This window comes from Pimephales promelas, chromosome 4 (genome assembly GCF_988280905.1).
Source record: "Pimephales promelas chromosome 4, fPimPro1.hap1.1, whole genome shotgun sequence".
Lineage (NCBI taxonomy): Eukaryota > Metazoa > Chordata > Actinopteri > Cypriniformes > Leuciscidae > Pimephales > Pimephales promelas.
In genome coordinates this window covers 43,643,317-43,670,988 of record NC_142772.1, presented here as the reverse complement: position 1 = coordinate 43,670,988, position 27,672 = coordinate 43,643,317, and the positions used below count along the sequence as shown (strand labels likewise).

The 27,672-nt window shown below is 36.4% G+C and overlaps 2 protein-coding genes across 5 annotated transcripts in view; one reads left to right on the top strand and one right to left on the bottom strand.

The window, feature by feature from the left end:
* Window positions 1-133: 133 nt before the first annotated feature.
* lztr1 (leucine zipper like post translational regulator 1) lies at window positions 134-10,065 on the bottom strand. 3 transcript variants are annotated; one of them, XM_089130555.1, is made up of 21 exons: window positions 9,847-10,065; window positions 9,523-9,703; window positions 9,368-9,430; window positions 9,230-9,286; window positions 9,060-9,139; window positions 8,630-8,738; window positions 8,425-8,505; window positions 8,213-8,270; window positions 7,954-8,093; window positions 7,474-7,675; window positions 6,574-6,684; window positions 6,389-6,481; window positions 6,173-6,268; window positions 5,703-5,886; window positions 4,628-4,797; window positions 4,369-4,525; window positions 4,137-4,284; window positions 3,108-3,257; window positions 2,670-2,775; window positions 1,616-1,696; window positions 134-1,165 (listed from the first exon to the last, which is right to left on the bottom strand). In XM_089130555.1, the coding sequence occupies exons 2-21, from the start codon at window positions 9,690-9,692 to the stop codon at window positions 1,049-1,051; spliced, it is 2,373 nt and encodes a 790-aa protein (XP_088986681.1). In that variant the 5' UTR covers window positions 9,693-9,703; window positions 9,847-10,065; the 3' UTR covers window positions 134-1,048. The 3 variants fall into 3 exon arrangements, with proteins under 3 accessions (XP_088986681.1, XP_039515425.1, XP_088986682.1); XM_039659491.2 differs by having other exon boundaries at window positions 4,137-4,263; window positions 9,523-10,065; XM_089130556.1 differs by lacking the exon at window positions 3,108-3,257 and having other exon boundaries at window positions 4,137-4,263; window positions 9,523-10,065.
* A 247-nt stretch (window positions 10,066-10,312) lies between these two features.
* pole (polymerase (DNA directed), epsilon) overlaps window positions 10,313-27,672 on the top strand; it is a 36,847-nt gene continuing 19,487 nt past the window's right edge. For both annotated transcript variants that reach the window (XM_039659438.2, XM_039659437.2), the window contains exons 1-33: window positions 10,313-10,687; window positions 11,616-11,751; window positions 11,868-11,948; window positions 12,135-12,179; window positions 12,266-12,358; window positions 13,206-13,360; window positions 13,561-13,705; window positions 13,802-13,882; window positions 14,051-14,158; window positions 14,309-14,419; window positions 14,612-14,697; window positions 15,151-15,270; window positions 15,364-15,496; window positions 16,423-16,536; window positions 16,665-16,877; window positions 16,974-17,081; window positions 17,208-17,336; window positions 18,005-18,107; window positions 18,528-18,674; window positions 18,787-18,932; window positions 19,254-19,402; window positions 19,555-19,647; window positions 19,749-19,893; window positions 20,247-20,404; window positions 22,601-22,796; window positions 22,954-23,168; window positions 23,541-23,643; window positions 23,765-23,845; window positions 23,987-24,109; window positions 24,195-24,404; window positions 25,197-25,409; window positions 26,765-26,908; window positions 27,315-27,455. In XM_039659438.2, coding sequence (XP_039515372.1) covers window positions 10,626-10,687; window positions 11,616-11,751; window positions 11,868-11,948; window positions 12,135-12,179; window positions 12,266-12,358; window positions 13,206-13,360; window positions 13,561-13,705; window positions 13,802-13,882; window positions 14,051-14,158; window positions 14,309-14,419; window positions 14,612-14,697; window positions 15,151-15,270; window positions 15,364-15,496; window positions 16,423-16,536; window positions 16,665-16,877; window positions 16,974-17,081; window positions 17,208-17,336; window positions 18,005-18,107; window positions 18,528-18,674; window positions 18,787-18,932; window positions 19,254-19,402; window positions 19,555-19,647; window positions 19,749-19,893; window positions 20,247-20,404; window positions 22,601-22,796; window positions 22,954-23,168; window positions 23,541-23,643; window positions 23,765-23,845; window positions 23,987-24,109; window positions 24,195-24,404; window positions 25,197-25,409; window positions 26,765-26,908; window positions 27,315-27,455 — 4,287 coding nt within the window. In that variant the 5' untranslated portion in view covers window positions 10,313-10,625. The remainder of the gene's footprint in view (window positions 10,688-11,615; window positions 11,752-11,867; window positions 11,949-12,134; window positions 12,180-12,265; window positions 12,359-13,205; window positions 13,361-13,560; window positions 13,706-13,801; window positions 13,883-14,050; window positions 14,159-14,308; window positions 14,420-14,611; window positions 14,698-15,150; window positions 15,271-15,363; window positions 15,497-16,422; window positions 16,537-16,664; window positions 16,878-16,973; window positions 17,082-17,207; window positions 17,337-18,004; window positions 18,108-18,527; window positions 18,675-18,786; window positions 18,933-19,253; window positions 19,403-19,554; window positions 19,648-19,748; window positions 19,894-20,246; window positions 20,405-22,600; window positions 22,797-22,953; window positions 23,169-23,540; window positions 23,644-23,764; window positions 23,846-23,986; window positions 24,110-24,194; window positions 24,405-25,196; window positions 25,410-26,764; window positions 26,909-27,314; window positions 27,456-27,672) is intronic.

Below are 27,672 nucleotides of genomic sequence, written 5' to 3'. Positions count from 1 at the left end.
AAAATAAATCGATACTCACAGATTTCTCATAGCCATCCATCATCCACATGAACTCCCTTCAAATCATCTCGTCTACATTCTTTTACCGTATACATAATATATACACAGAAAATAAAACCACAAAACAGTCTGCTGATGTTGCACTCTTTATTAAGGCATGGTTCCCACAGGACCAACAGAACGTCTCGATGATTACAGTAAAGCGTACATGAGTTGACTGTTGATGTGTTGATCCCCTTATATAATTATATCACGCCATAACTGCATAATTATGAGCACTGACATAACTCAGAACAACAGCAGCATAAAATCACTACGAGGCTCAGGAATAAATAAAGTATACTACATTCATAAAGTGCAGTAGATAAAATCCAGGTCATATTTAATGATACAAAAAAAAAAAAAATCAAAAGAAGAAAATAAGACATCGCTTAAAGAATGAACATATGCATAGTAAAAAAATAATTCTCATGAAGCTGTAACGCAAAATATATACATATGTATTTATACTCAATGGTATTATTTGTACTTGTTGCACTTACAAGAACCTGATGAAATCATTTATTGAATCATAATTTGGTGCTAAAAAAAGATGGCTATAAAATAAGTTCATTTTCTTTATGCAATATATCATTGTTTTTTTTCTTTGGATTTTGAAATTAAAGGTTACCTGGACATTTTTTTTTTTAATTCATACTAATAGGGGTGAAGTTTTCAAATCTTTCATTATATGGGACACATAACTGTATGTCTAATTAAACAACGTTGTGGGCCATCAACTGATCTGATGTTCACTACTAAAAAAAAGGCATTAGCCCAAAATATTCGCATATTAAAACGAATGAAACTGAACAATCACCCAGCATGTCTCTTAAACACAATTTGGTAAATAAAATCCAGAGTAAAGTGAAGCAGTGAACAGAAGGGGTGTGAAGCAGAATTATAAGGGTTGGGAGGAGGTGCTGGATGAAAAGGGAAGGAAATGGAGAAGAAGCGTTAATGAAAAAGCTCATAAAGTATTGGATGGGATGTGAAAGGGGAGGAGCGACTATATATCAGAGCTCATCTCAGTGCACTGTTTGTCTGATATGTGGGATGCCAGCGAGTCAATGATGTCCAACAGCAGTGGTTGGCTGAGCGATCGCAAGTTGGGGAGCTTGGACACCTTCAGGGAAGGAAGGAAAACCAAAGAAATAAATGGTAAACAACACAGGCCATGCAATAGACCGCAAATAAACAACCAAAAATAAACTGATAAGCTAACAGGGTCAAATAACACCAGGATGTCAAATTATGTTCACAAAGGCACTCTATGGCATTTAAAAACACTAGAATTGTTTAGAGTTGCTGAAAGTGGGACAATTTATTACTATTGAAGTAAATATGCGTGATGGATAACACTGATAACATGATAAATAGGTCTAAATGCATATCAAACTTTGCCTGACAATACAAAGTTACAGATCTGTCGGTTTTGAAAAACCGACCAGAATATCGTACACATTAAAGAGCTCGTAGAGGTTATCCATGTCGGACCGAATATTTTGGTGACGTGTTTTTAACCGTGGCGAGGTAGCCAGCACACGCTTAGAGCTGTGGTCAATAGCACACCCACCTTGGTGAACTGATGGACTATAATATGCAGGCAGTGTTTCTTCATGTCCAGAGCTTGAGTCTTATCAGCCGCCTCCAAGATCTGAGGATAAACGAGGGATGATAGCATGTGACTGCAGTTCTGTTCTTTATCATTAAAGGGTTTGAACGTGGACACATATTAAAATGTGTTTCAAAAGTTTGGGGATTGTAAGATTTAATGTTTTGGAAAGAAGTCTCTTCTGCTCATCAAGGCTGCAGTTACTTGATCAAAAATGCTGTAAAAACTAATATTGTGAAATATACAATTTACATTTATTCATTTAGCTGACGCTTTTATCCAAAGCGACTTACAATTGCTATATATCAGAGGTTGCACGCCTCTGGAGCAACTAGGGGTTAAGTGTCTTGCTCAGGGACACATTGGTGTCTCACAAGTGGATGTGAACCCGGGTCTCTCGCACCAAAGGCACGTGTCTTATCAATTGTGCCACCCCGTAATATTATTGCAATTTAAAATAACTGTTTTATCTGTGAATATGTTTTAAAATGTAATTTATTCTTGTGATGCAAAACTGAATTTTTTAAGCATCATTCCTCCAGTCTTCATTGTCACATGATCCTTCAGAAATCATTATAATATCCAGATTTGCTGCTCAAGAAATATTTCTTATTATCATTAATGTTGAAAACAGTTGTGCTGCTTAATATTTTTGTGGAAACTGTTTTGTTTTTTTTTCAGGATTCTTTGATGAACAAAGTTCAGCATTTATTTGAAATATATATATATATATTGTAACATAAAAATCTTTAATGTCACTTTTTAATTAATTTAAATATATCCTTGCCAAATAAAAGTATTCATTTCTTACTAACCCCAAACTTTTGAATGATAGTGTATGATATTAAATATATATTCAGCATTTATTTGAAATATATATATATATAGTATATACTTTTTGTAACATAAAAATCTTTAATGTCACTTTTTAATTAATTTAAATATATCCTTGCCAAATAAAAGTATTCATTTCTTACTAACCCCAAACTTTTGAAAGATAGTGTATGATACATACCTGTAACACATTCTCTACAGTAACGTTCATCTCCAGATTTTGCTTGCAGTAAGCCTGCAGTCTGTTGTTGGAGAAACCGTAGTAATAAGGTGCTGCAAACAGATATCTGTGCACTAGTTAAGGGCAAATACATCATTTAAAATTTGATACAGATCAGGTTCTTCCGTCATTCTTCATTCCGTTTCAACATCTGCCAGGTGAAAAATCGCAAGTCTGGTTGTTAGCAAAAGTAACAGCACATCTCTCCTCAACAAGCTACTCTATTTGAGGTATCATTCATGTTTCTAAGATGCGAGTTAGATGACAAATAAACATTAGATGACATTAATATGACAAATAAACATCTAAAAATAAGAGTCAAAAGCATTACAACAAAGCATTATGCATGGTCTTAGAAATAAAGATTGCACATTACAATATAAAATGTAATGAGGATACAGTGAGTCCTCTGGAGGCATGTTGACGTCCCCATAATAAATGTAGCGCAGCATAGACTCAAAGGCCTGTGTGCTAGGAACCATTTCGCCTATTGAAATGTTCACCTGCCCGTCCTCTGGCATGAAGGAGCGGAACATGGCCTCAAAATAACTGAGAAAGAAATGAGGCAGTGATCAACTAATAAATCAAAAGACAGTTAAAAAAAAAAACAAGACATGTTTGGAATGCTTTACTACTAGTTTCTATTTACGTTGAAAAAATTAAATAATAAAATAATATGCAGTATGAATACTGTGCACTTTATCATGAAATACCCAGACGACTTCCTGCATAATTAAAGAAATGTCATTATTGTTGTTAATTGAAAAAAAGTAATGTTAATTGATAATAAAATAATGTATATATATATATATATTTTTTTTCTTTTACTAAATATTTCAATTAACTGCAAAGGCAATTTTTTTCAATTTTGTTTAGTTGACAAACTAAAATTACCTAAAATTAACAAAACTGAAATAATAATTAAAAGGAAGTAATATATTAACATAAATCAAATAATAAAACAGACAAAAAAAATTACCAAAATGAAAATGGAATATATATATATATAAAACAAAATATGAATGATACTAATAATGACACTAAAATAACACTGAACCAGAATAAACTGCTGTCAACTTGACCTTCCACTTCCATGGTGATGAATGGTTTTATCAACCGTGATTTGGTTATTTACCGAACTCATTGAAGACTAAAAAAAAAAAATCATATTCATTTGTTTAAATGCCCATGTGAATGCATTGAAATCATGTCATATGACAACATACTGTAGCTCAATGTAGATGTAAAAAATTAAATTAAAAATGTAATGCATACTGCGCCACACTTTTAATTTTAAAACATATTATCCAGTAAATGTAGTTTGAGACCATCTAGTAAGAAATATGGTAGTATTCCATTAAGAACATATCCATACACTCTCCTTTAATACATGTTGTTATAGGCCCTAGTGACTACTGTGTCCATTACCTGGAGCGAGCTGCAAGTATAGCCTTATGTGCAGGGCGCGGATGACCATCAAGCAGAAGGATGATGTCACAGAACTCATGGCCCGCCCCCTCCAGACAAGCCTTCATGTCCTGCACCAGAGATGTGCCTGAAACAAAGAAAAGGCATCCTGGTTTTTGGAGCCATATCCCCAATTTTAGATCTGTCCTGAAAGCAAATGCGTGTGTATTTGTATTTGTGTGCTTATTTTCACCTATGTCCACCGGCTGATCCGAATAGACTCTGGGAGGAGGCTGCTGTTTGCGTCTCACTATCTCCACGATCAGCGGAGTGGACAGGTGCTCAAACTCTTTAGTCATGATGACCTGGTTAAAGTGACTCTCCTTGACCACAAAGTTCAGGCAATGTTCCTGGGAGGGCCGGAAATAGATAGATAAATAGATACAGAAGAGAATTTGACATTCTAACGAGGTTAGTTTATTTACATTCAAGTATGATGTCTTCAACTTTACCTTGAGCTGGTCCAGCTGAAGTTTGTTTGCGTTTTCACACACGCTCAGGACATTCTGCAGATCGACCGATGCCTCAATGTACTGAACACAGAGCTGCTCCAGTCTGGAGAGTTTAAAACTCAAAGCAAGTTTATAAACGTCCATGATCAACAGCACATCCTGCACATGACCTTGTGGAGAGAGAGAAGGAAGACTTTTAGGCGAGTGACTTAAAATATGACCCCATCACTATTTCTTTTCTTGAAGAGCCCCAATAATGCTATTTTAAAGGTGCCTAAATTTGTTTTGAAGGTCTCCTACAATAGGTTTACATCCATCCAAAGTCAAAAAACACACATTCTCTCATAATATACAATGCAGCATCTCTTTTCTCAGTTTCTGAAATGGTGCGATCAAGGATTTGGTCTCTCTAAACCCCTCCTTTTCCGAGAGCCTACTCTGCTTTGATTGGTCAGATGACCCAATCTGTTGTGATTGGTCTACAGCCATAACTATATCTGAATTTCAGCTCCGGAGGCTTCCTCAGCACTTGATACAGAGACTGATACAAACAGTAACAATGGTATTGGTTTTACCATATCAATTCTAGCCCGACTCCTCATCCTTTGAAAGTACATGCAAAGTGAATTTGCTTTGGCAGCAAGGAAAAAAAAAACATCTTCTCGACATCACAAATTAAACTCATACATGCCTTGGCTACAACTACAGTGTTTGAGGGTGGGTCAAAATAGACGTTGTTCACGGGCAGCCAATGAAGACCACAGATTGGCATTATGCAAACTTGTTGGAATAAGACTGGAATAACAGTCAACTTTTTTCTGTAAACAGAAAATATAACGTGGAGGTGTTTGGTCGCTTCTCTGCTTGGATCCTAATGAATGAACTGGGCTAAGCTAAGTGCTAACAAAGTCTCGCCGCAAGACAGAGCGATTTAGTGCACGCACTGAGGCGAGAGAGGTATGCATCAACTCGTCTTAGTCAAGGGATTAACATAGTTTAAAATGAAAAAACGGTGGAGTATCTCTTTAGGCAGATCAATAGAAGGCATATCTTAAGATGGTGTGCTGTAACTTACCTCTACGTGGGTACTGTATCTTGTCTGTGTACAGGAACTGCATCAAAACCTCAAATGGTTGAGCATCTGCCTCTCTGATTGACACTTCCAATAAAGGAAGACCCCTTGAGGACTTCCCAGAGTTGTCCTTCTGACTGCCTGAGCCAGACTCCTCACTCTCCTCATTGCATTCGAGTTTACTCTTCTGCAAAAAGGGGCCAAATATTATTTACATTCTGATTTGCCAAAAGTAAATAGTTTTGGAGAGGAATTCACATTCATTTAGAGAATGTACCTAAATGGAGAAATATTGAGATTGTTTTTTGTGTGCAAAAAAAACAAATACTCATGTTACAAGGTAAATATCTGCAAAAAAGAACATTTTTTAAAATTTAAAAACCCTCATTTGACAACAGGTGATAGCACAACATGGCATAAGTAAAATTTTTACTTTTACTTTACTTTTTAAAATCAGTAAATATGAAATAGACCTGTTTCTGTCGATCTCTCGCCTGTAGAATCTTCTTTCGGAGCCACTTACAGCGAGCTGTTACAATGGCAATATGACCCAGGACCTTTTCCTCCCTCTGTAAACAGGAATTAAAAAGATTTTATTTATTACTTCAACTTAAATATTGCCAATGATTCAGAGTGACAGTGTGTATCAAATAAAAACATGTAATTATTTTTTTACAGGACAAACTAACCTCTCCCAAGATAAACTCTACATCACAGAACTGACGGTTTTCCCAAAGTTTGCCATAGTCCTCATGAAGTGTGCATTTTGGGTAACAAGAAAACTAGGACAAAAACAATGAACAGTTAAATAATAATATGGTATGTTTAACTGCATTAGATGAAGCAGGTGTATTTCTGGAGGTCAAGCACTCACCTGAAATCTGTACATTTCTCCACTGCGTACATTATTGTCCACAGTCCCTCCAAAGATGTACATGGCATCATGGATAACAGCTGCTGCATGGAACAGCCTCCCACTTGGCATCTGAGAGAAACAGTTATAAAATGTATTTACAAGAACAAACACACCACAAGCTAAAAGGCAAACCCTTTTTCCAAACTACAGGGGAACTCAATTAACTCATCAAAATGAATGCTGAAAACATCCACAATTGTGTAATGGATGCTTATGATGTTGCCAAACTGTTCAGATTTATTACAATTAATTAAACTGCATGTGTTTTTAAATGGCTACAATAATACACTAACATTCAAAAGCTTGAGGTTGGTGAGATTTTTTAAATTTCTCTGAAAGAAGTCTCTTCTGCTCACCATTACTATGCTCAATGTATTTGATTAAAAATACAATAAAAACTGTAATATTGTGAAATTAGTAAAAAATTTAAAATAACACTTTCTATGATAATATAGTTTCAAAAGTAATTTATTCCTGTGATGTAAAGCTGAATTTTGAGCATCATTACTCTAAAGTGTCACATGATCCTTCAGAAATCATTATAATACGCTGATTTGCTGCTTAAGAAACATTTCAGCTTCTTGAACAGTTGTGCTGCTTATTAGTTTTGATTATTTGATAAATAGAAAATCCAAAAGAACAAAAAAAAAATATTTGTATCAAATTTCTTTACGGACACTTTTCTTTACTGGCGGTCAATTTAGTGAATACTTGCTGAATGAAAGCAAAAAAAAAATATTTAGAATGGTAATGTATGTGTTAACAAACATTAATTTTCAATGGGAATATTAAAGATTTGTTGTAACTATGTTAGCTGGGGTTTTCCTAAAATTCCCATGTGTTTTGTCCAGGTCATACCTCGCTGTCGCTGCTGGGATGAATGACCTCCCAGGTCTGTGAGTCCACGTCATAGCAGTGCAGTTCGTTGGGGAGAGTGTTGTCTGCCGCTCCTCCAAACACATACAGGTGACGGTCAAACGCCACCATGGTGTGTCCGTAGCGTCTCTGAGGGGGCGGAGGGGAGCCACGCAGTAAGTGCTCAGTTGGGATACGGGTCCATCTGTGGGAAAAAAATACATTTCTAATTGCGTATAAAAATTGTAGAGTTCCTTTCCTTAACATTTTACATAATTTAAACAACATTTAACTGAAATGAGATGAATAATGACAATGTTGTCTGCTGTAGGACATCAGTTCATAACTGACTCTTTTATTCTCCTGTTTATTAAGCTTCTTTAAAACAATCTAAAGCCTTGTGAATTGATATAATAAAAACTCATGTACATATAGTATTACACATAAAATGACATTTATCAATGTCCTCTCTGCTGTGCTCACATGTGGCCTTTGAATTCAAACTGAAAGAGGTTGTTGGTGATCTTTGCTCCACTCTGACCAGAGAAGACAAACATCTTATCCCGACACACGGCAACTGGGAAGTTACAACAGGAAGGTGGGATTTCACCGCTTTGTTCAATCTAAAAGAAACAAAGAAAGTGGTGCATCAGAAAAGTTATTATGCATTTTATAAGCTTAAAGGTGAACACTCTTAATATAATTTAGACAAAATTATAATCAAAAATGCAAAGATAGACACCTCTTCCCAGCATGCTTGCTCACGATCCTGAAGACTGATGGTCCACATGTCATTCAGCCTGTTGAAAACAAACAAAAAAAAGTTAATTTCTATATTAACAGTTACATTTAATACAAATCCCATAGTTTTAGATTGGAAATATATTTGTTTATGTTGCAACAGATTTAAATTTGCCATTCAATGCTGTGTAAAGAGGGGAATAACATGCTTGCCTGGCATTTCCATCATATCCAGCAAAAATCCAGAGTTTGTCGTTATAGACCGTGGCTCCATGAGCCGATCTGGCAACCAGACTGGAACATAAGAAGAAAACAAAAAAGTATTGTAAATGTAATATGTAAAACTGAGTGTCAAACAGAAAACACAACAACGATGAAAATGACAAAAAAATATAATTGTTGAAAATGTATGATTTACCGTCCCTCCACCTTCCATTCTGTCCACTGCCCCGTAGCAAACTTGTACTCAAATAGATCATTCTTGTTTTTCAAGTTAGAGTTTGAATATATGTCTCCAGTGTAGCCACCTAAAAATACAAGCAAGAATCAATTACGCACACAGGAAAAATAAGAATGACACATTGAATGCCGAGTTTAAAATGAATGAATGAATGAACTGAATCAACATTTTTCATTCTTTACACAGTTATTGAACTGAACTGATTTGAGCTGAATAATGACACTTGTATTTTAAAAGCTGCTTTACAGCCAATTTAAATTGGTCTAATATTTGATGAAGTTGCATCATTGATTCTGTTATTTTCCTGTTTATAACTGTGAAGCTGCTTTGAAATAATCTGTAATGTATAAAGCAAAACAGTATAAGGGACTTGACATTGAAAACCTACCAAATACAAACATGCTGCTTCCATACACAACTGCAGAATGGTGATATCTTGGCGCTGGTGGGGTGCCAGTAGTAAACGCCCTATTAATTATGTTAATTCATGTTAGAGGCTACAAAAAAACAAACATATTCAAGCACATCACCTTCAAGCCATTAACATATAGCGCTCACCGACACCACGAGCAGTCCTTCACATCAAACCGCAACAGGTCATTAAGCATGTTCTTGCTGAAACAAATGATCACCAGAGTCAGATCTTTCTGTATCTTTTGGAGAGAAAGGAAAGTGGAGGAAATCCAAAATACTCACCCATTGTCTCCTCCAAAAACATAGATGGCATCCCTGTATGCCACAACAGTGTGTTTGCTACGCCTGCAAGAACAAACCCCAATATGCACTGTTTTTACAGCTGAATACAAAACCTATTGTTAAAGGTGGAGAAAAAGAAGTGTATAATTGTGTACCTTGCACCCACAAACTCATCACATGGTGGCAGCCTCCTCCAGCGGTGGACAGTCTCGAAAGGCCCGAAGTTGAGTGTCAAATACTCAACACTGTCAGAGCAGCTGTGGTCAAAATCAACACTGGGAGCAACTTTAGATTTACAAGACATGGCTCCAGGAAACCATGACATGCAGTTTACATCTAGCAAGGTTTTGTCCAGCCGAGGGACCAAGACAAAAGAAAAAAAAATTAATTTGTTTTTAAGTTGTCGGACGGTTTGAGCTGTTTTGGGGTCATCTGAACCATGTTGCTCATACGATTATTATGATTGTTTACAATCTTACCTTCAATACGACTAACGTTAGCTAGCTACAAGTGTATCTGATCATCTGTCATTTTTTGTAATACTCTAAACGTCTAATAACAATACTAACACCTCAAAACATATTAAATTAAACACGTCGATATTACAGAATGGGATAATATCATGGAATATTTACAGATACGAATTATATCTCTTGCTCCTGGACGAAAAGGGAGGAGACGAGGCTACTTGACATGCGCAGATTCACAGCTTTGAATGGAGGAGAGCACAGTAGACGTCACCAATAAATAAACGCTAAAGGATTTATTCATATTTTTTACGTCTCCGTTTATATTTTTACTACACACACCTAAATGTTTTCATTTCTAGGCATACTAAATTAATAGAAATAAAAGTATAAACGGACCATTAGTTAAAAAACGTACGTTTGAGGTTGCATTTTCATTGGTCGAAATCATGAGGGGCGGGATCAAAACAGGAAGGTGACTGGAGCTCGCGGCAACAACTCAAAACGCGCCAAATTTCTACGTCGGAACAGTATGAACAACGGAAAATATATATTTACAGTAATATTCTGTGTTGACCGGTGGTAACGCCAATTGTATGTACATTTATAAGGATATATACTTTTGTGTATCGTTGTTCGCAGCACATTAGTGAAATTCATGCGAACAGAAGGTCTAAAATTAGGTCCATCGCGCTGAAAGTTGCTCCAATTGTGTGGAGTGACGCTTTGAAGTAACTTCTGCTGTATTTGCTGACTGATTTGAGTCTTGCAGACTCTTGTCAGCTAACGTTATGGTTTTACAAAACAGTGGGCGATATAAATCAGACCGAGGCGGGGATCAGGACAACCAGCAGTAAGAGCAATCATGTATAATGTTGACACGACAGATATTTCAATAGTTATTTACCATTTAATAACTTACCAGTTATAAAGTATCTGTGGTACCGTTTGGTAAAGCAGACAGTGTTTGGGTAGTTGACAAATATCCTTTTTCTTTAACATAAATATTTAGTTTAAAATCTTTATAAATGTGTATATTGTAGCTAGAAAAATAGACACATTTTAACAGCTTTTTTTGCATTTCACTGAAAGTGTCCCGGTAGTATTACATTATATATATCATATTTTAGACACTTTTATAGTTTTATTTATATCTTAAATCAGTTTTATTTGTATATCAGTATTATATTACAGTATATTATTTGTATATTCAATTTTTTAACTTGTAGTAATTGTGTTGTGTATTTGTCATTTTTATTACGTTTTTTATGTTTCTAAATATTAGAAATGTATTTATTTTCAATTCAGTTTGTAACTTTTTTTCTAAATTGTTCATCTAAACTATTTTTTTCTACTTCATTATATTTAGCAAAAAAGTTTTTAATAATTTTACTTAGCGATAAAATACACCATGTACAACAAATTATTTTTATTACAAATATTCCATTAAATGTCTCATTAATATGAAGTCATAAAAACTGAATCTTAGATGAATATCCATCTTAAATTATGAAAATAATTTTCCTCAAATATAGCCTGACACTGCTATCAGTGGTTGAAATGTCAAGACGACAACTTTGGTAGAATTGACAATTGTCTAGATTGAAACCAAATCCTCTGACTTTTCAGTTTGCCAGCATAGACTATTAATTTCAGAACACAATCTCTACTCCAAATCTTTCTCTCATTGCATGCTCTGACAGTTTTTGCAGTTGTCAAAACATCTGTTGAATGTGGATGACATGTTTTGTTGCAGTATATTTCATGATGTTGGTTTTTAGGGATGATGCATCTGCTATGTCCGCTGTCAAGCGGCTGGAGCGCAGTCAGTTCACTGATGGGATGGACGAGCGTTTTGGCTTCGAGCGGATGAAGGAGCCTGGTGAGAAAACGGGATGGCTGATCAACATGCACCCGGTAAGAATGTCAGACATTCAAACACTGTAATTAGATGATGTGCTTTCTGGCTTTTTACTGATAATTTTGCCAATATTGTGAAGATTTTGAACGTTACGCTATGTATTTTTTCTCAGACTGAGATTCTGGATGATGACAAGCGGATGATCAGTTGTGTGGACTATTACTTCATACAGGAAGATGGAAACAGATTCAAAGTGCGATATTACAGCAGTTTGAAAATATATATATTTCTTTCTTTCAAATGTAATATTGAAGGTTTCTCCACTTTTTAAAACATGTATTTTATCCTTTATGAAATAATCATAGAGCAGGAAAAGAATGTTATTTTGGCAGAGGTCCTGATGTTGTAACTTTCCCTTTTTGTGTGTGTGTCCCCATAGGTTGCTCTTCCTTTTAAGCCGTATTTCTACATAGCCACTAAAAAGGTGACTTTAAGCTTTTTTTACTGAATGAAAACATTTTGGTTTGGATTGATTGAATGATACTGTATGTCTTTTTGTATCTGTTAAAGAACTGTGAAAGAGAGGTTATCTCCTTCCTGTCAAAGAAGTTCCAAGGGAAAGTGGCGAAGCTTGAAGTTGTCCCAAAGGAAGATTTGGATCTGGTAAGTTAAGTTCTTCTTTCATGCATTAATTCTACTCATTTGTTTTCATCATTTATGTTCCTGATAGGTGAGGTAAGCCAAGACAATTTATTTGTAAAGCACAGTTAAAACAACAGTTAGTTGACCAATGTCCTGTACATTATATAAACTATACAAAAAGCAAGCTTACACACCACTTAACTCCATTACAAAGACTGTCAGGGTAAGGGTGGGCGATATGAGCAAAATCTTATATCAAGATATGAGTCATTTTATTTCACAATAATGATATATATATATCACTATATAGTTCTTTTTACTTTAAATAAAGTCGTTATGACATTTCTAATCATAAAAAGTTTTTATGATTTTTGATAACATTGAAATTTCATAATTCTTTTTCAATATCATTTAAAAAAAACTAATACTAGCCTAAAAAAACTCCTGAGCTTACACAGACAAGTAAACTGTAATAAAGAAAAAGCAACAACTAAACTACAAATGAAATGGACCTACCAGAAAAAAATAAACATTTATTCTTATTACAATTACAAAAGTGATTCAAGCAAGAGCTTTGTTGTTTGATTAGCATTAATATTGACAGCAGGTAAATTCGGATGCTGTCACTTTAAGACCGACTACACAGATCCAAAATAGCCTACTCTTGGGATTTCTCTCTCAACTGTTAACGTTCACTAAAGACACGAATGACTGTTTACTTGCAAATACATGGTCACTTAACCATATTTAACCATTCAATCCCAATTAGGTGGCAAAAAGCACTCTGTTCACTTCAGTACTCGCTCGGTTTGAGCAGTGGCTTTGGGTTATTTTTGTACATCATTTGATTGTTATGTGTCTTTAAAAGCCTAATCACCTGGTGGGCCTGAAGAGGAGCTACATCAAACTCTATTTTAACACTGTGGATGACCTTGTTAAAGTGAAAAGGGAGATCTCGCCTGCTGTCCGCAAGAACAGAGAGAGAGAGAAGTCCAATGACGCCTACACTAGCATGTTATCCAGGTATTCACATTTGGCACTGTCAAGAAAGCACACTGTTAATTTAGATGCCCTGCTTATTTTGAAACCTTTGTTGCTGCAATGTAAAAGGAAAAAATCCTATAAGAGATTTAAAAAATTTGTAAGACTTTCCACGATGCACTTGACATTGTTCTCTATTGTTATCCAGACGTATATGTAAATGCTTCTTTTGCATGTTCCAGTGCTTTGGTTGGTGGGAGTGTAGTGACGGAGGATAAGGATGGCTCATCGAAGAAGATGACTGAGCAGCTTGACAACATTTTGGACATGCGAGAATATGACGTGCCCTATCACGTCCGTGTTTCTATTGACCTGAAGATTCATGTGGTAAAGGAACATCCCATACAGGCTACATGACTGATTACACAGAATGTTTCGTTTTTAAACGAGACCTTCTTAACTGACAGCTCTGTTTTCTGACAGGCTCACTGGTATAATGTGCGGTACAGAGGAAGTGCCTATCCTCCTGAGATTGTGCGCAGGGATGATCTTGTGGAAAGACCTGTAAGAATCTTAAATGCTTTTGCATGTCTTAAAGAGTTCAAATACTTGAGATCTTTGCTTAGTCTCTGGCAATGATTGTTAATAATGTCATTCCATTTTATTTACTGAGGATCATTCTTAATTATTATGAATCACTTATTCATTGCATTATTTTCCTGTCCTTTTAAGGACCCTGTAGTGTTGGCATTTGATATTGAGACCACTAAACTCCCTCTGAAGTTTCCTGATGCTGAAACAGACCAGATCATGATGATATCATACATGATAGATGGACAGGTAATGCATTTTGCGCTCTTACGATAGATCAGTCATTCATAACATACAGTACATATTGTCCGTTTTAGTCATGCTGTATTTAAATTTGATCTGCCTCTTTGATATGTTTAATATTTGATATAGTTTATAATGTATGTTCTATTTTCCCAGGGCTTCCTGATCACAAACAGAGAAATTGTCTCTGAGGACATTGAAGACTTTGAGTTCACACCTAAACCTGAATACGAGGGCCCTTTCACTGTATTTAATGAACCTGATGAGGTAAGGCTGAACAGTATATAACGTGCAATGTTTAATTTGTTTTCTAGACTGGTACTGAGTGCTGCAATTGAACAATTGATAAAACAACAATTGATAAAACAAGGCGTGAGAAAATTAATCCGTCAAACTACTTTTCTGTAGTTTGGTAAATATTTGCCTTCCCTATTTCTGACCTTTTCTGTCTGCTTGCAGGCCTCTCTCATTCAGAGATGGTTTGAACACGTCCATGAGACCAAGCCGAACATTTTTGTCACTTACAACGGAGATTTCTTTGACTGGTAGGACATGATTTTAGACTATTAAAAGTGTTAGTAAAAGTGCTATTATACGGGGCGGCAGTGGCTCAGTGGTTCATGTGGATTGGCTACAAACCGAAAGGTTGGTGGTTCAATCCTCGGTTCAACCTGACCAAGTGTCGAGGTGTCCATGAGCAAGACACCTAACCCCAACTGCTCCCGACGAGCTGGATGGCGCCTTGTATGGCTGACACCGCCGTCGGTGTATGAATGTGTGTATGAATGGGTGAATGTGAGGCAATATGTAAAGCGATTTGGTGGCCATTAGGTCTATGATGGCCACCATCATAGCTATATAAATGCAGTCCATATTACTGTTTGACTATCTGATATTATATCACATAAAAAGACTGTTTCATGTTTTTATTTTGCATTTACATATGGTTTTGGCAAGTAGCATGTGATGATAGTGAATTTCTGTTTATATGTCCTCAGGCCATTTGTTGAGACTAGGGCGGCCCAACATGGCCTGAATATGCATCAGGAGATCGGCTTCCAGAAGGACAATCAGGGAGAATATAAAGCCAGCCAAGCTATTCACATGGACTGCCTCAGGTAAGAGTGGCTTAAATATTTTTTCTAATGGATGGCTTGTGTATGACTTTATATTAGGAAATACACCCTGTCTCACCCTCTTTCTTCATTCAGGTGGGTAAAGAGAGACAGTTACCTGCCTGTAGGAAGTCATAACCTCAAGGCTGCAGCAAAAGCTAAGTTAAGTTATGACCCTGTAGAGCTGGACCCAGAGGAGATGTGCCGTATGGCTACTGAAGAACCACAGGTGCCCTTCCTCTACTCCTCAACTTTCACACTTGTCGATCATTTACATGGATGTCCGTTTACTTACTACACAATAAACATTGAGTCAACACACTATATTTTTGAGGTTTATGAATTTTTATGTCAGGCAAAATATTAATTCATTTTTAACAAAGATTTTATTGTAACACCATACATAGTCCATACTATGTTAATCTGAGTTTTTGTCTTAACCAACCACAACTAACAAGACGTTTAGCTGGTCAGTTGGATTTTCATTGTGTTGTGTGGCCAACAATAAAATACTCATTGGTCCAAAATCCTGCTTGGTCTAGATGCATATTAGCCATCAAATTGGCTTTGAGTGACTATGATTTTGTTACTTTGTGAATCATTTACTTTCTTTATTATTATTATTATTTTTAAATATACTTTTTTTCTATATACAGTATATTAGGGCTGTCAAACAATTAATTGCATCAAAAAAAAAGTTTGTGTTTACATACTATATGTGGGTGCACTGTGTATAATAATTATTTTGTATATATATAAATACACACACCAGAATGTATATTTATGAAAAAAATATTATTTACATATAATATAAATTATATATAAATCTATATACAGAATATACATGAAAATGTTTCTTAAATATATACAAGTGTGTGTATTTATATTTATATATATGTGTATATATATATATACAGTATATATATATATATATATATATATATATAAAATAATTATACACAGTACACCCACATATACTGTATTATGTAAACACAAACTTTTATTTTGGATGCAATTAATTGCAATTAATCGTTTGACAGCCCTAATATATATATATATATATTCTTTTGATCTAATATTTATATTTTTGGATTTAATGAATTTGTGTTTAAAAGTTCTTGTTTTTGCATAATGAGCTGTATTATTGTTTTTCAGACTCTGGCCACCTATTCAGTGTCTGACGCTGTGGCCACATACTACCTTTACATGAAATATGTTCATCCCTTCATTTTTGCCCTCTGCACCATTATTCCCATGGAACCCGATGAGGTCTGTGTTTACGAATTCTTGGTTTTATTGTTACTACATTTTGATTAGAAAGCTGTAAATATACAGTAATAGTTTTTAACATCATGGTTTTGTGTTATATTTATCTGGACACACAAATGTGTAAACAGGTTTTGCGGAAAGGCTCCGGTACCCTGTGTGAAGCCTTGCTGATGGTTCAGGCCTTCCATGCCAACATTGTCTTCCCAAACAAGCAGGAGCAGGTCTTTAATAAACTCACAGATGATGGTCATGTACTCGACTCCGAGACTTATGTGGGCGGCCACGTCGAGGCTCTGGAGTCTGGTGTGTTTCGTAGTGATATCCCCTGTCGCTTTAAAATGGTAACCGGGACTCCATCTTTAATCAAAGCACATTGTTTTTGAGTTGTTTTATTTGTATCGTATCTACATAATTATTTATAATTTATGTTCTGACAGAATCCAGCAGCATTTGACTTTTTGATTCAGAGGGTAGAGCGTACTCTTCGTCATGCAATTGAGGAAGAGGAGAATATTCCCCTTGAGCAGGTCACCAACTTTAATGAGGTCAGTCAGAGTCGATATTCAGCTATGTTTTTTGATGGTCAAACTATTTATTTTATGAATGATGTTTTTCATCCTTACTTGCATCACATTAAATACCAGTTGTCATAATAATCTTACCTGTTTCAGGTGTGTGATGAGATCAAAAGGAAGCTGATCTCTCTGAAGGAAGTGCCCAATAGAATTGAGTGTCCTCTTATTTACCATCTGGATGTGGGGGCTATGTACCCCAACATCATCCTCACCAACAGACTACAGGTATAATAGAGTTCTCCACTTATACTGGTGCTTAAGTTCTTAATTTCATTGTAATGATTAATATAAATATAATAACTGACAGACACTATAATTTCAGCCTTTCTGTGCATGCCCTCGCATAGAGCGAGGCTGAACATAGGAGCTCAGCTTTGTGGCTGAGGCACGAATAGTTAACAACTATTAGCTTAAAGCTTTTACTCTTAAACACAAAAGGCACGTCCTCTTTAATTAAAAAAAATATATATTTATTAAACAAACCAGATAAAAATGAGTGCATAACTGACAAATAAAGCATAAGCTCAAAACAAATACAAACAGTGGGCACAGCGCAATTGCGCATTCGATTTTGCCAAAGGGGTTGGGTTAATCCAAAAAAAGTGAAAACAAGGGGGGTGTTCTGAAGACACAATGTTACCTGTGAAACAGGGGTGCTCTGAAAACACCCCCATTAGCAATTAGTGCTTTCCACCTGATGAAATTAACACGGCAAAAAATCGACCAATCAGAATTTTGGTCGAGCCAGAACGTATCGACCAATAAGTCGACTGGGAGATTACAGCCCTAGTATAATGATATTTTAAGTCAACTTTTAGTTTGTTCCCTTCAGCTGTATATGAATAAAGTGACTCAAATCATCTCTTTCTCTCCATCTATTTTTTTGCTCCTAGCCCTCTGCCATGGTGGACGAGGCGACCTGTGCCGCCTGTGATTTTAATAAACCTGGTGCAAACTGTCAGCGCAAGATGTCATGGCAGTGGCGAGGAGAGATCAGTGAGTGATTTGAACTTCTTACATCTTTGAGGAGACGTTTAATGCCACAAATGTTTTCATCTTGACTCTTAAAAGTAATACTTCTATTTGGCAAGGACACATTAAACTGGTCAAAAGTGACAGGAATTTAAAGTGTTTCAAAATATTTCCATTTCAAATAAATTGTTCTTTTGAACTTTCTATTCCATCAAAGAATCCTGAAAAATCTGAGAGATTTCTATCAAAAAATGACCATAGTCACATACTTTATAAAGTGAGGACAAAACTACTCATAACCAGTAATATTTACATTGGTTAGTAATAACATAAACAAAAATTATAACATTAATATACTTCATAATTGAGAATTCTTAGCTATTATAAAACGTTAATACAGTTTTGTTATGAGCGAGGTTCAGGCTGTTTTTTATTTCCTCATAGTGCCGGCCAGTAGGAGTGAGTTTCACCGCATCCAGCAACAATTGGAGTCAGAGAAGTTTCCCCCTCTCTTTCCAAACGGCCCACCTCGTGCTTTCCATGTGCTCAATAGAGAAGAACAGGCTCGTCATGAGAAGAAGCGCTTGGGAGGTCAGTATATTCTTGATTCTCATTCCCATTTGCAAGGATCTAGGTTTTGTCTGACTATTGTCAGACCAAGAAAAGCACTTGTACGTCACTACATTTGTATTTGTTTTCTTAGACTACTGTAGAAAAGCCTATAAGAAGGTTCACCTGACCAGACTTGAGGATAGAGTCACTACCATTTGCCAGAGAGAGAACTCCTTTTATGTTGACACGGTTCGAGCCTTCAGAGACCGTCGATATGAGTTCAAAGGACTCCACAAGGTAATGGATTCAGGCCTTAAATGGTGTTGAATTGTTTATTTTTTTATGAATATTACAGTTTGGTGTTTCTTTGTATGCAACCTGTACATTTTTGTAGTTCATGTTATTTTAAAATGTACCATATGGATTTGTTTAGTTTTTGGCACCAATCTTAGTTTCCCTGAGCAGGACAATAAAGTTGAGCCTAAGTCTGTCTACGTAGTACATCAAACTCCTTTATTTCAGTGTTTTAATGTGATATTTTAGTCTGCTCAGCTCACCTATGCAGGAAGGATTGACTCTTTTTGTCTTTTTTCTATTTTTGTTCTGTAATCTGTCCAGGTGTGGAAGAAGAAGCTGTCTTCAGCGCAGGATAAAGGGGACGCAGCAGAGGTGAAGCGCTGCAAGAACATGGAGATTCTCTATGAGTCTCTGCAACTGGCGCACAAGTGCATCCTCAACTCCTTCTACGGATACGTCATGAGAAAAGGGTATTGAACGATCAGAGCCATCACTTTTCAATGCATTTATATTGCCCAGTGCTAGAGCAGATATACCCAAGGAGTTTCTTGTCTTCTGTAGTTACTGATAATATTTTTTGTTTTATCCTGTTTTACATGATGGCTCTCATTATGTTTCTCAGAGCACGATGGTACTCGATGGAGATGGCTGGGATTGTGTGTTTTACTGGTGCCAACATCATCACCCAGGCTAGAGAGCTCATTGAGCAGATCGGGTCAGACTCTAACACCAAACCCATAAACACTGTCAGAGTTGTGGTTATTTAATCACCAGTTTATTGTAATTGGTTGATTAATGTATCATCTTCCTCTTTAGGAGGCCTCTGGAGTTGGACACTGATGGTATCTGGTGTGTTCTTCCCAACACCTTTCCTGAGAACTTTGTCATAAAATCCACCAATGAGAAGAAGCCAAAGGTGACCATCAGTTATCCAGGAGCCATGCTCAATATCATGGTCAAGGTAATTTATCTAGCTTCTCTTTTGAGCAGTAAACCACATTATAAGCAAGTTAATAGGCTTTATGCACAGCTGCACTATTTCCTGAACTTCAGCCAGCTCCTTTGTTTCCTGTCTTCCATTATTGGACAAACTGATTAATCCAGGTGTGCCTGACCTCAGTAGTCACAAGCAACAATAATCAGACACACCTGGATTAATCAGTTTGTCCAAAAATGGCAGAAAGGAGCTGTCTGAAGTTCAGGAAGTAGTGCAGCTGTGCATAAAGCCAATTATATATTAATAAGGAAGATACCTTCAAAAAGATGGTTAAAATGGAATAACATTATAATGGATCCTGTCATTTGTATGTGTAGGAGGGTTTCACAAATCATCAGTATCAAGAGCTGGTGGACCCTGCATCTCTAACATATGAGACCAGAGCTGAGAACAGCATCTTCTTTGAAGTGGATGGGCCGTACTTGGCTATGATCCTGCCCGCCTCCAAAGAAGAAGGAAAGAAGCTAAAGAAGAGGTGAGAGAACTACGTCTGGGGTACTGCAGTCGAATTCAAAATATCAGAGATCGTCGTTTCTCCCGCCACCTGCTGCTCAGACTGGATGGTGCTCACATGGGATGCCAGTTTGAAAATTGGCAACGTGCAGTATCACAGACCAAAACAATAACACTCCAGCCTGGAAACGCACATTTCAAAGTAAAATAAAGTGCTTTTCAGAGAAACGAGTATGTGAACTTAGCATGTTTCCTCAATATATGCAAACATATTGTGGTATTTTTATGCTTTAGTACAGTGAACAGAGTACAGGAAGACCTTTAATATCTGCAAGCACTTTATTTTATGGTTCCCCAACAGACATTCTACTGATTAATGCCAACAGTCTACTAATACTCAGAAAGTTAGTTGATATGTAGGTGTAACATTACTTACAATAAAATTGTAACCATTATTAATACTATTAATAATCCAATAATGCATGTAGCTTTCAAAAACAGAGCAGGCTCACTGAGTAAAAACTCCTGTTCAGTGTTGGGTGTAACTAATTACTAAGTAATTAGTTACTGTAATTTAATTACTTTTCCATTGAAAATGTAAAGTAAGGGATTACTCTTCATTTATCTGTAATTTAATTACAGTTACTTCTAATCCGATCTCACAGCGATTTGTATGCATTTTATGAGGTGTCTAAATTGTACGACCGCACTCGAATTATTGTAAAATATGTATGAAAAAAGTGTGAAATGTCATGAGATCAGAAAAAACAATAGTGGGTTTAATATCAAAATGTATTGTCTGATGTTAAAAAGTATGTTTTTATAATGTAACCTTCTCCACCTTGGTCTGTGGGATAATTCATGCAATTGTATAGCATTTATTTGAAAGAGTTAAAACAGATTCATGTCTATCCTTGTATCATTCAGCTGGTTGAGATTGATATGGGATTTTGAAAGTAATTAGTAATTAAAAGTGATTAAATACTTTTTAAAGAGAGTAATTAGTACAGTAATCTAATTACACTGTTGAAGAGGTAATTAGTAACTAGTAATTAATTACTTTTTTTAGAGTAACTTACCCAAAACTGCTCCTGTTATAATCAAAAAATCCGTCAATACTAGGGGTGTAACGCTACACAAAAATCACGGTTCGGTACGTACCTCGGTTTTAAAGTCACGGTTCGGTACGTTTTCGATACAGCAAAAAGAAAGAAATGCCAGAGAAATTTCCTATTTGTTTAAAGAAAAAATATTTTTCAATAAGTGTGAGTTTTCCTAGATCTTGAAACTTTCAGGTTTATAAATAGGGGTCATCTTTGAAGGGTGAACAAATAATGTTTTGGTCATCACATTAAAAATAACATTTAAATATATATTTATTTATATAATATTTGAATTTTGAAGTGCTGGAAAAAGATGTGTGAAGTACTTGAAAGCATTTCACCATTCCAGCCAAACTGGTTCCAGTTAGTGTTACTATATTAAATCCATGGTGAATGTTGCTGGTCTGTGGACGTAAAGTACTAGTTCATTCACGGCACAATGTTTCTCCTGGTTTCCATGACAGCGCTGTTTGATCTAATAGAGATCTACGGTTAATAACGGAGAAATGTGAATGCATCTCACTAGATCTCGCAGCGATGTTATTACCTCAGTGGCGAATTCAAATGTTTTCTTTACCGGATCTCTTAGCGCGGTGTGGTAACAGTGTTGCTTGATCGAGATTGGCTCGCGCTGCACAGATGTTGCTGGTCCGAACTGATAAACGATCCGTGAAGCACATAACGAGGAGCGCAGTTTCGTTCTGCTTTCATTACCCTTGCCATTTGGATGTTGCGCAACGTTGTGTTGGCCACGCGGCCAACACAACGTTGCGCAACATCCAAATGGCAAGCACGAATTTTGCCGGCAAGAAAAATGGTCCAAGCAATCGTTCGGTTTGTATGCGTACCGCACCGGAAGCCTCGAACCGAAACGGTTCAATACGAATACATGTACCGTTACACCCCTAGTCAATACTGCACAATTAATCTCTGGTTTACATTGTGGTTATACTTTGTTGGTTTAAATTTGGACCAGTACCTGAAGTCACTAGTAGATCCAAACTACTTTAAGTTGCTTTGGATAAAAGCTTCAACTATAAGAAAAAGAATTATTAAGTTGTATAAGTTGTAACCTGTAGAGATACTTTGTTTCTAAGTATCTTCTATATCTTCAGGTATGCCGTGTTTAACGAGGATGGGTCTCTGGCTGAGCTAAAGGGCTTTGAGGTGAAGAGGAGAGGAGAACTTCAACTCATTAAGATCTTCCAGTCATCTGTGTTTGAGGCCTTCCTGAAAGGCACGACTCTAGATGAGGTTTATGCCTCTGTGGCTAAAGTGGCTGACTACTGGCTTGATGTGCTCTACAGCAAGGTATTGACAAATGTCACACAATCTTCCATATAATGGGAATAATTGCTTGCATTGTATTTTATTACAATATTTACTCTGGTTTTTTTTATTTTAACAAGGCAAAGCCACATGGGAGTGGCACTCGATGAGAGTGTTGTTCTTGTCTTTTGTGTTCAAGGCCTCTAACATGCCAGATGCAGAGTTATTTGAGCTGATTTCAGAAAACCGCTCAATGTCCCGTAAACTGGAAGATTATGGAGAACAGAAATCCACCTCCATCAGCACGGCCAAACGTCTTGCTGAGTTCCTTGGCGATCAAATGGTGAAGGACGCTGGCCTCAGCTGTCGCTATGTCATCTCTCGCAAACCGGAGGGCTCGCCCGTCACTGAGAGGTGAGACGTTAAAATAATTATTTTCGTTTCCCGCTTAAACAGAGCAAAAATAGTGTTTCTTTATAAGAAATAGTTAAGATTTATAGTGACAGTAAAGACTTTTACATTGTTACAAAATATTTCTATTTCAAATACATGCTGTTATTTTATCTATTTATCAAAGAAGTCTGGAAAAAAAACGGTTTCTACAAATTATTAAGCAGCAAAACTTTTTTCAACATTGATTCTTGAGTCTTCTTCACTGAAGACTGGAGTAATGATGCTGAAAATTCAGCTCTGCCATCACAGAAATAAATTACATTTCAAAATGTATTGAAATAAAAGTTATTTTAAATTGTAATAAATATAAACAATTTATTCATTCACACACAGGGCAATCCCTCTGGCCATTTTTCAGGCTGAAGAGAGTGTTAAAAAGCATTTCCTACGTAAATGGCTGAAGATGCCTAGCCTCCATGACCTTGACATTAGATCAGTGAGTGAATTTGATTCATTGACTTTGGCTATAATATCACAATTTCAAAATTGTTGAAATTTCAGGAGTGTTGTACTCTTTTTTTTTTTGTATGTCGTGTTGTATGTCTTTCCCATATAAGATTCTGGACTGGAGTTACTACATTGAGCGGTTGGGCAGTGCTATACAGAAGATCATCACTATTCCTGCAGCTCTACAACAGGTAAATTACTATGCACATCATTTAGACCCATATAATTATAATTATTGACAAACATCAAATATTTGTTGGTCGCTATATGTGTGCATTTATATTCTCTTCTGTTTAGTTCCATATATCTTAACAGTTACTATTTTTGTTCAGGTGAAAAACCCAGTACCCAGGGTACGACATCCAGACTGGCTGCATAAGAAGCTTCTGGAAAAGAATGACATCTACAAGCAAAAGAAGATTAGTGAGCTCTTTACCAGTGAGGGAAAGAGACAGGTAGGTCTACCGGTCACACACCGTTCACACAACTTGCTGTCTACGTGTCTCCTTCTGTACGCACACCTTCTTCTGTCTTTCTCAGGTGGCCCAAAAAACTCTAGCATCAGGTGAGACTCCTGATATGGAGGATTTCGGAGCTCCTCCGCGCCCGTTGCAACCTGCCATACTAATCAGCACAAAAAGAAAGAGGATATCTCAGGGAGAGAACAGCCAGGCCGAGTCTCAAGAGCAAGAACTCACACAGTCTTGGCGAGAAATACTGGGGCCACCGCCAGACATGGGTGCCACCCGGGTAATACAGACAGTATAACAATGCAATAACATTTTAAGTTCCCCTATTATGAATTTCAGATATCACCTTGATGTATGTAGTGTGTTATATATCTGTTTGTGAATGTAAATGTTTCAAAGATCACGATAAATTGAAATTAACGAGCAGCCAGTAATTCCAGCCATATTTATGTCCTGTAGGTTTCCATAATGCTAACCTCTGGTTTTCATTGACCTCAAATACTTTAATTAGAGCTGAGGCCTAGAAGAGTTTGGTTTGTGTTGTCTTGTTGAGATTATGTTGCGCTGTGAAAGCAAATCCACTTCACATGCGCTTCCAAAAGATGACGACTCTTGCTAGAATTGATACGGTTAAACCAACGCCATTTTTTTTTTTTTTTTTTTTTGAAAAAAAAGCGTTTGGTATTTGACACGCAACCAGTAGACCAATCACAAGAGACTGGGCCATCTGAACAATCAGTGCAGAGTAGGCTCTCTGAAAGGCGGGGTTTAGGGAAACCGAATCCTTGCTTGTTTCAGACACTTAAGAAAAGAGGTGATATATTCTAAGAATATTAAAGAGGGTTTTGACCTTGGATGCATGTAACTTTTTGTTGGAACCTTTTAAAATGCCATCATATGGGCACTTTAATAAACGTCTGTGCTCTGTATATTGATGACACCTGCAGCTGAAATGGAGCATTTGTTATCTCATGTTACATATGATCAGATTTATGATTTAATAAATCTATCAACATATGAAATAAAAGGAAGGCTTCACAGCAAATTGTTCTGTATTTGTGTGTGTCTATAGGAGGAAATTCTTGTCTGGTTGCGCTACCACAAGAAAAAATGGGAGCTGCAGATTCGCCAGAGGAAGGAACGAAGGAAACGGCGACGTTTGATTGATGGAGAAGCTCAGCCGACAGGGGGTGGTGTAATCCGTGATGGACCGACAACAGGTCTTGGCAGCTTCCTGCGGAGAACCGCCCGCAGTATTCTAGACATGCCCTGGCAAATTGTACAGGTACGTCACACTGGCGATACATTTTCCATGTACATTAGTGATGTGCGGATTGTGGTTATATCCTTGGACACAGCAGATAATCCGCAGGACTGGTGGGCCTGAGTTTGGCTACGTAGTAAAAAAGTACAAAAAAATAACGTTACACTTTTTCATGGGTGGGTCGTGGATGGATGAGATAAATGTGTTGATTTTAATAAACTGAAAAGCACCTCCTAGTTGTCATTATATAAAACACAATGGAAGAAACCTACATGAGATATTGCTTAATAACTTAACAGCTTTACCTATTTACACAAATTTTACAGAAATTATTCTGCTAAGAGTGTTTTCCAACATAACTATGGAAATATCATTGAATTTAAAGCTTAATTTGTCACACTCATTTGCAGAATCTCATTAAGCTACGCAGTTGCGGGGTCCACTTGTTTAAGCAGCAATGTGGGCAAAACAGATCCAAGAGGAATTTAAAAATTAAAAACAAAACAAAGTAAAGCAAAGAAAAGTACTGTGTGGGGAATGGGGATAGTTTTAGTAGTTAATCAGGACGAATAAAGTGTTGGGTGTGTGATATGAAATGGCTGTGTATTTATATGACAATAAACTAATAAAGCCTATATCCAGACTTTGCCTGGGCTGAACGAATTTAATTTCTTGTGTGTGTGATGTTCGGGAAGTTGCAGTGATAGAAACTGTGATTATTTAAGTTTGAAGCCTTTGTTTTGGCTATTAAAGAAATGTAATTTTGCCAAAGAAACACTTTTACTTTAAATAAATATTTATTTGAAAGCAGCCTGTAATATGTTACCATATCATCACATTTAACACTGAGAATTATAATATTTGTAATGTGCCGATCGGGTCCGGACATCTAAATCAGTGAAAATCATAGGTTCGGTTGGATGAACAGCGGATTCAGGTGACTTATAAATGCACTTTATTTTTGAAAGAAGTCTCTTATGTTCACCAAGGCTGCATTTATTTGATCAAAATACAGTGAAAATGGTAATACTACTGCGACGTATTACAATTTTAAATAACCGTTTCCTATTTTAATATATATATTTTAGAATGTAGTTTATTCCTGTGGAGCTAAGCTGAATTTACACATTTTATTTACACAGATTTACATAGATTACTCCTGTCTTCAGTGTCACATGATCCTTCAGAAATCATTCTAATATGCTGATTTTGCTGAAATCTTGTATAATATTATAAATGTCTTCATACTGTCACTTTTTATCGACTTAATATGCCCTTGCTGAATACAAGTATCCATTGTATCTAAACTATTAAACATGACTACTGGTTTGTTCTTTTTGTCCCAACGCATGGTGTGTATCTTTATCCACCTCTAGATTGCAGAGACCAGTCACCCAGGTCTTTATAAGTTGTGGGCGGTCATTGGCAGTGACTTGCACTGCATGAAGCTCAACATCCCACGAGTGTTTTATGTCAATCAGAGAGTGCCTAAGCAAGAAGAGGGAGCTACCTGCAAAAAGGTATATAAAATTTGTATTTGTGTGTATACAATTTTCAACACCAATTTTGTCCATGATCTGTGTAGGGAGAAATCTCCATGTTCTTGATTATAAATTGATTGTGTGCCTGTTGAATATCCAAGCGAATGTTCCTTTAAGGCAAAGAGTCCATCACATTCACAATATAGAAATCTGCTTAGCAAGATGTTGAATATTGCAACAATATTAATTTACATGTATTAACAATAATATTATGATTGCTAATGTTGTTAATATTTATTAATACAAATGTACATATATTTTGCTCAGAATCATGTATTCCAAAGAGTGTTGCAATGATTCAACATGGATATTTCAACTCATCCATCAAAGCTGTGCTCTTAATTCAGTTTGGGACAAGTCTCACTTTGACCCATTTAAACGGCAGGTGAACCGGATACTTCCACGTTCCAGTGTGGTGTATTACCTGTACCAGTATGCAGTTCCTGAGGACATGTACCAAGAACACCTCAATGAGATCAATGCAGATCTCTCTGCTCCTGATATTGAGGGTGTCTATGAGACACAGGTAAATGCCTTTTCCAAAACATGACATCTTGCCTTTTTGGCCTAATTACCATTATTGTATATGAATTTGTCTTTAATTTTGTAGTCAGCCTGTAATATTCTAGACTAATTGGAGATTTCCAAAGAGGGTTTCTGCTCTGCTGCATTGACCTTATCTTGCAGTATCTAAAGAGGTCATTTCCATGTGTCTGTCTCGTGCCCTCTCACACGACCTGTAG

What these genes read in the sequence shown, in the direction of transcription:
- lztr1 (XM_089130555.1), bottom strand. Translation starts at nt 9,692, where the DNA reads ATGTCATGGTTTCCTGGAGCCATGTCTTGTAAATCTAAAGTTGCTCCC. An exon ending in AAGCAGCATGTTTGTATTTG is followed by an intron (nt 8,739 to 9,059) that starts GTAGGTTTTCAA and finishes TTGTATTTTTAG; the next exon opens with GTGGCTACACTGGAGACATA. An exon ending in GGATCAGCCGGTGGACATAG is followed by an intron (nt 4,285 to 4,368) that starts GTGAAAATAAGC and finishes TCCAAAAACCAG; the next exon opens with GATGCCTTTTCTTTGTTTCA.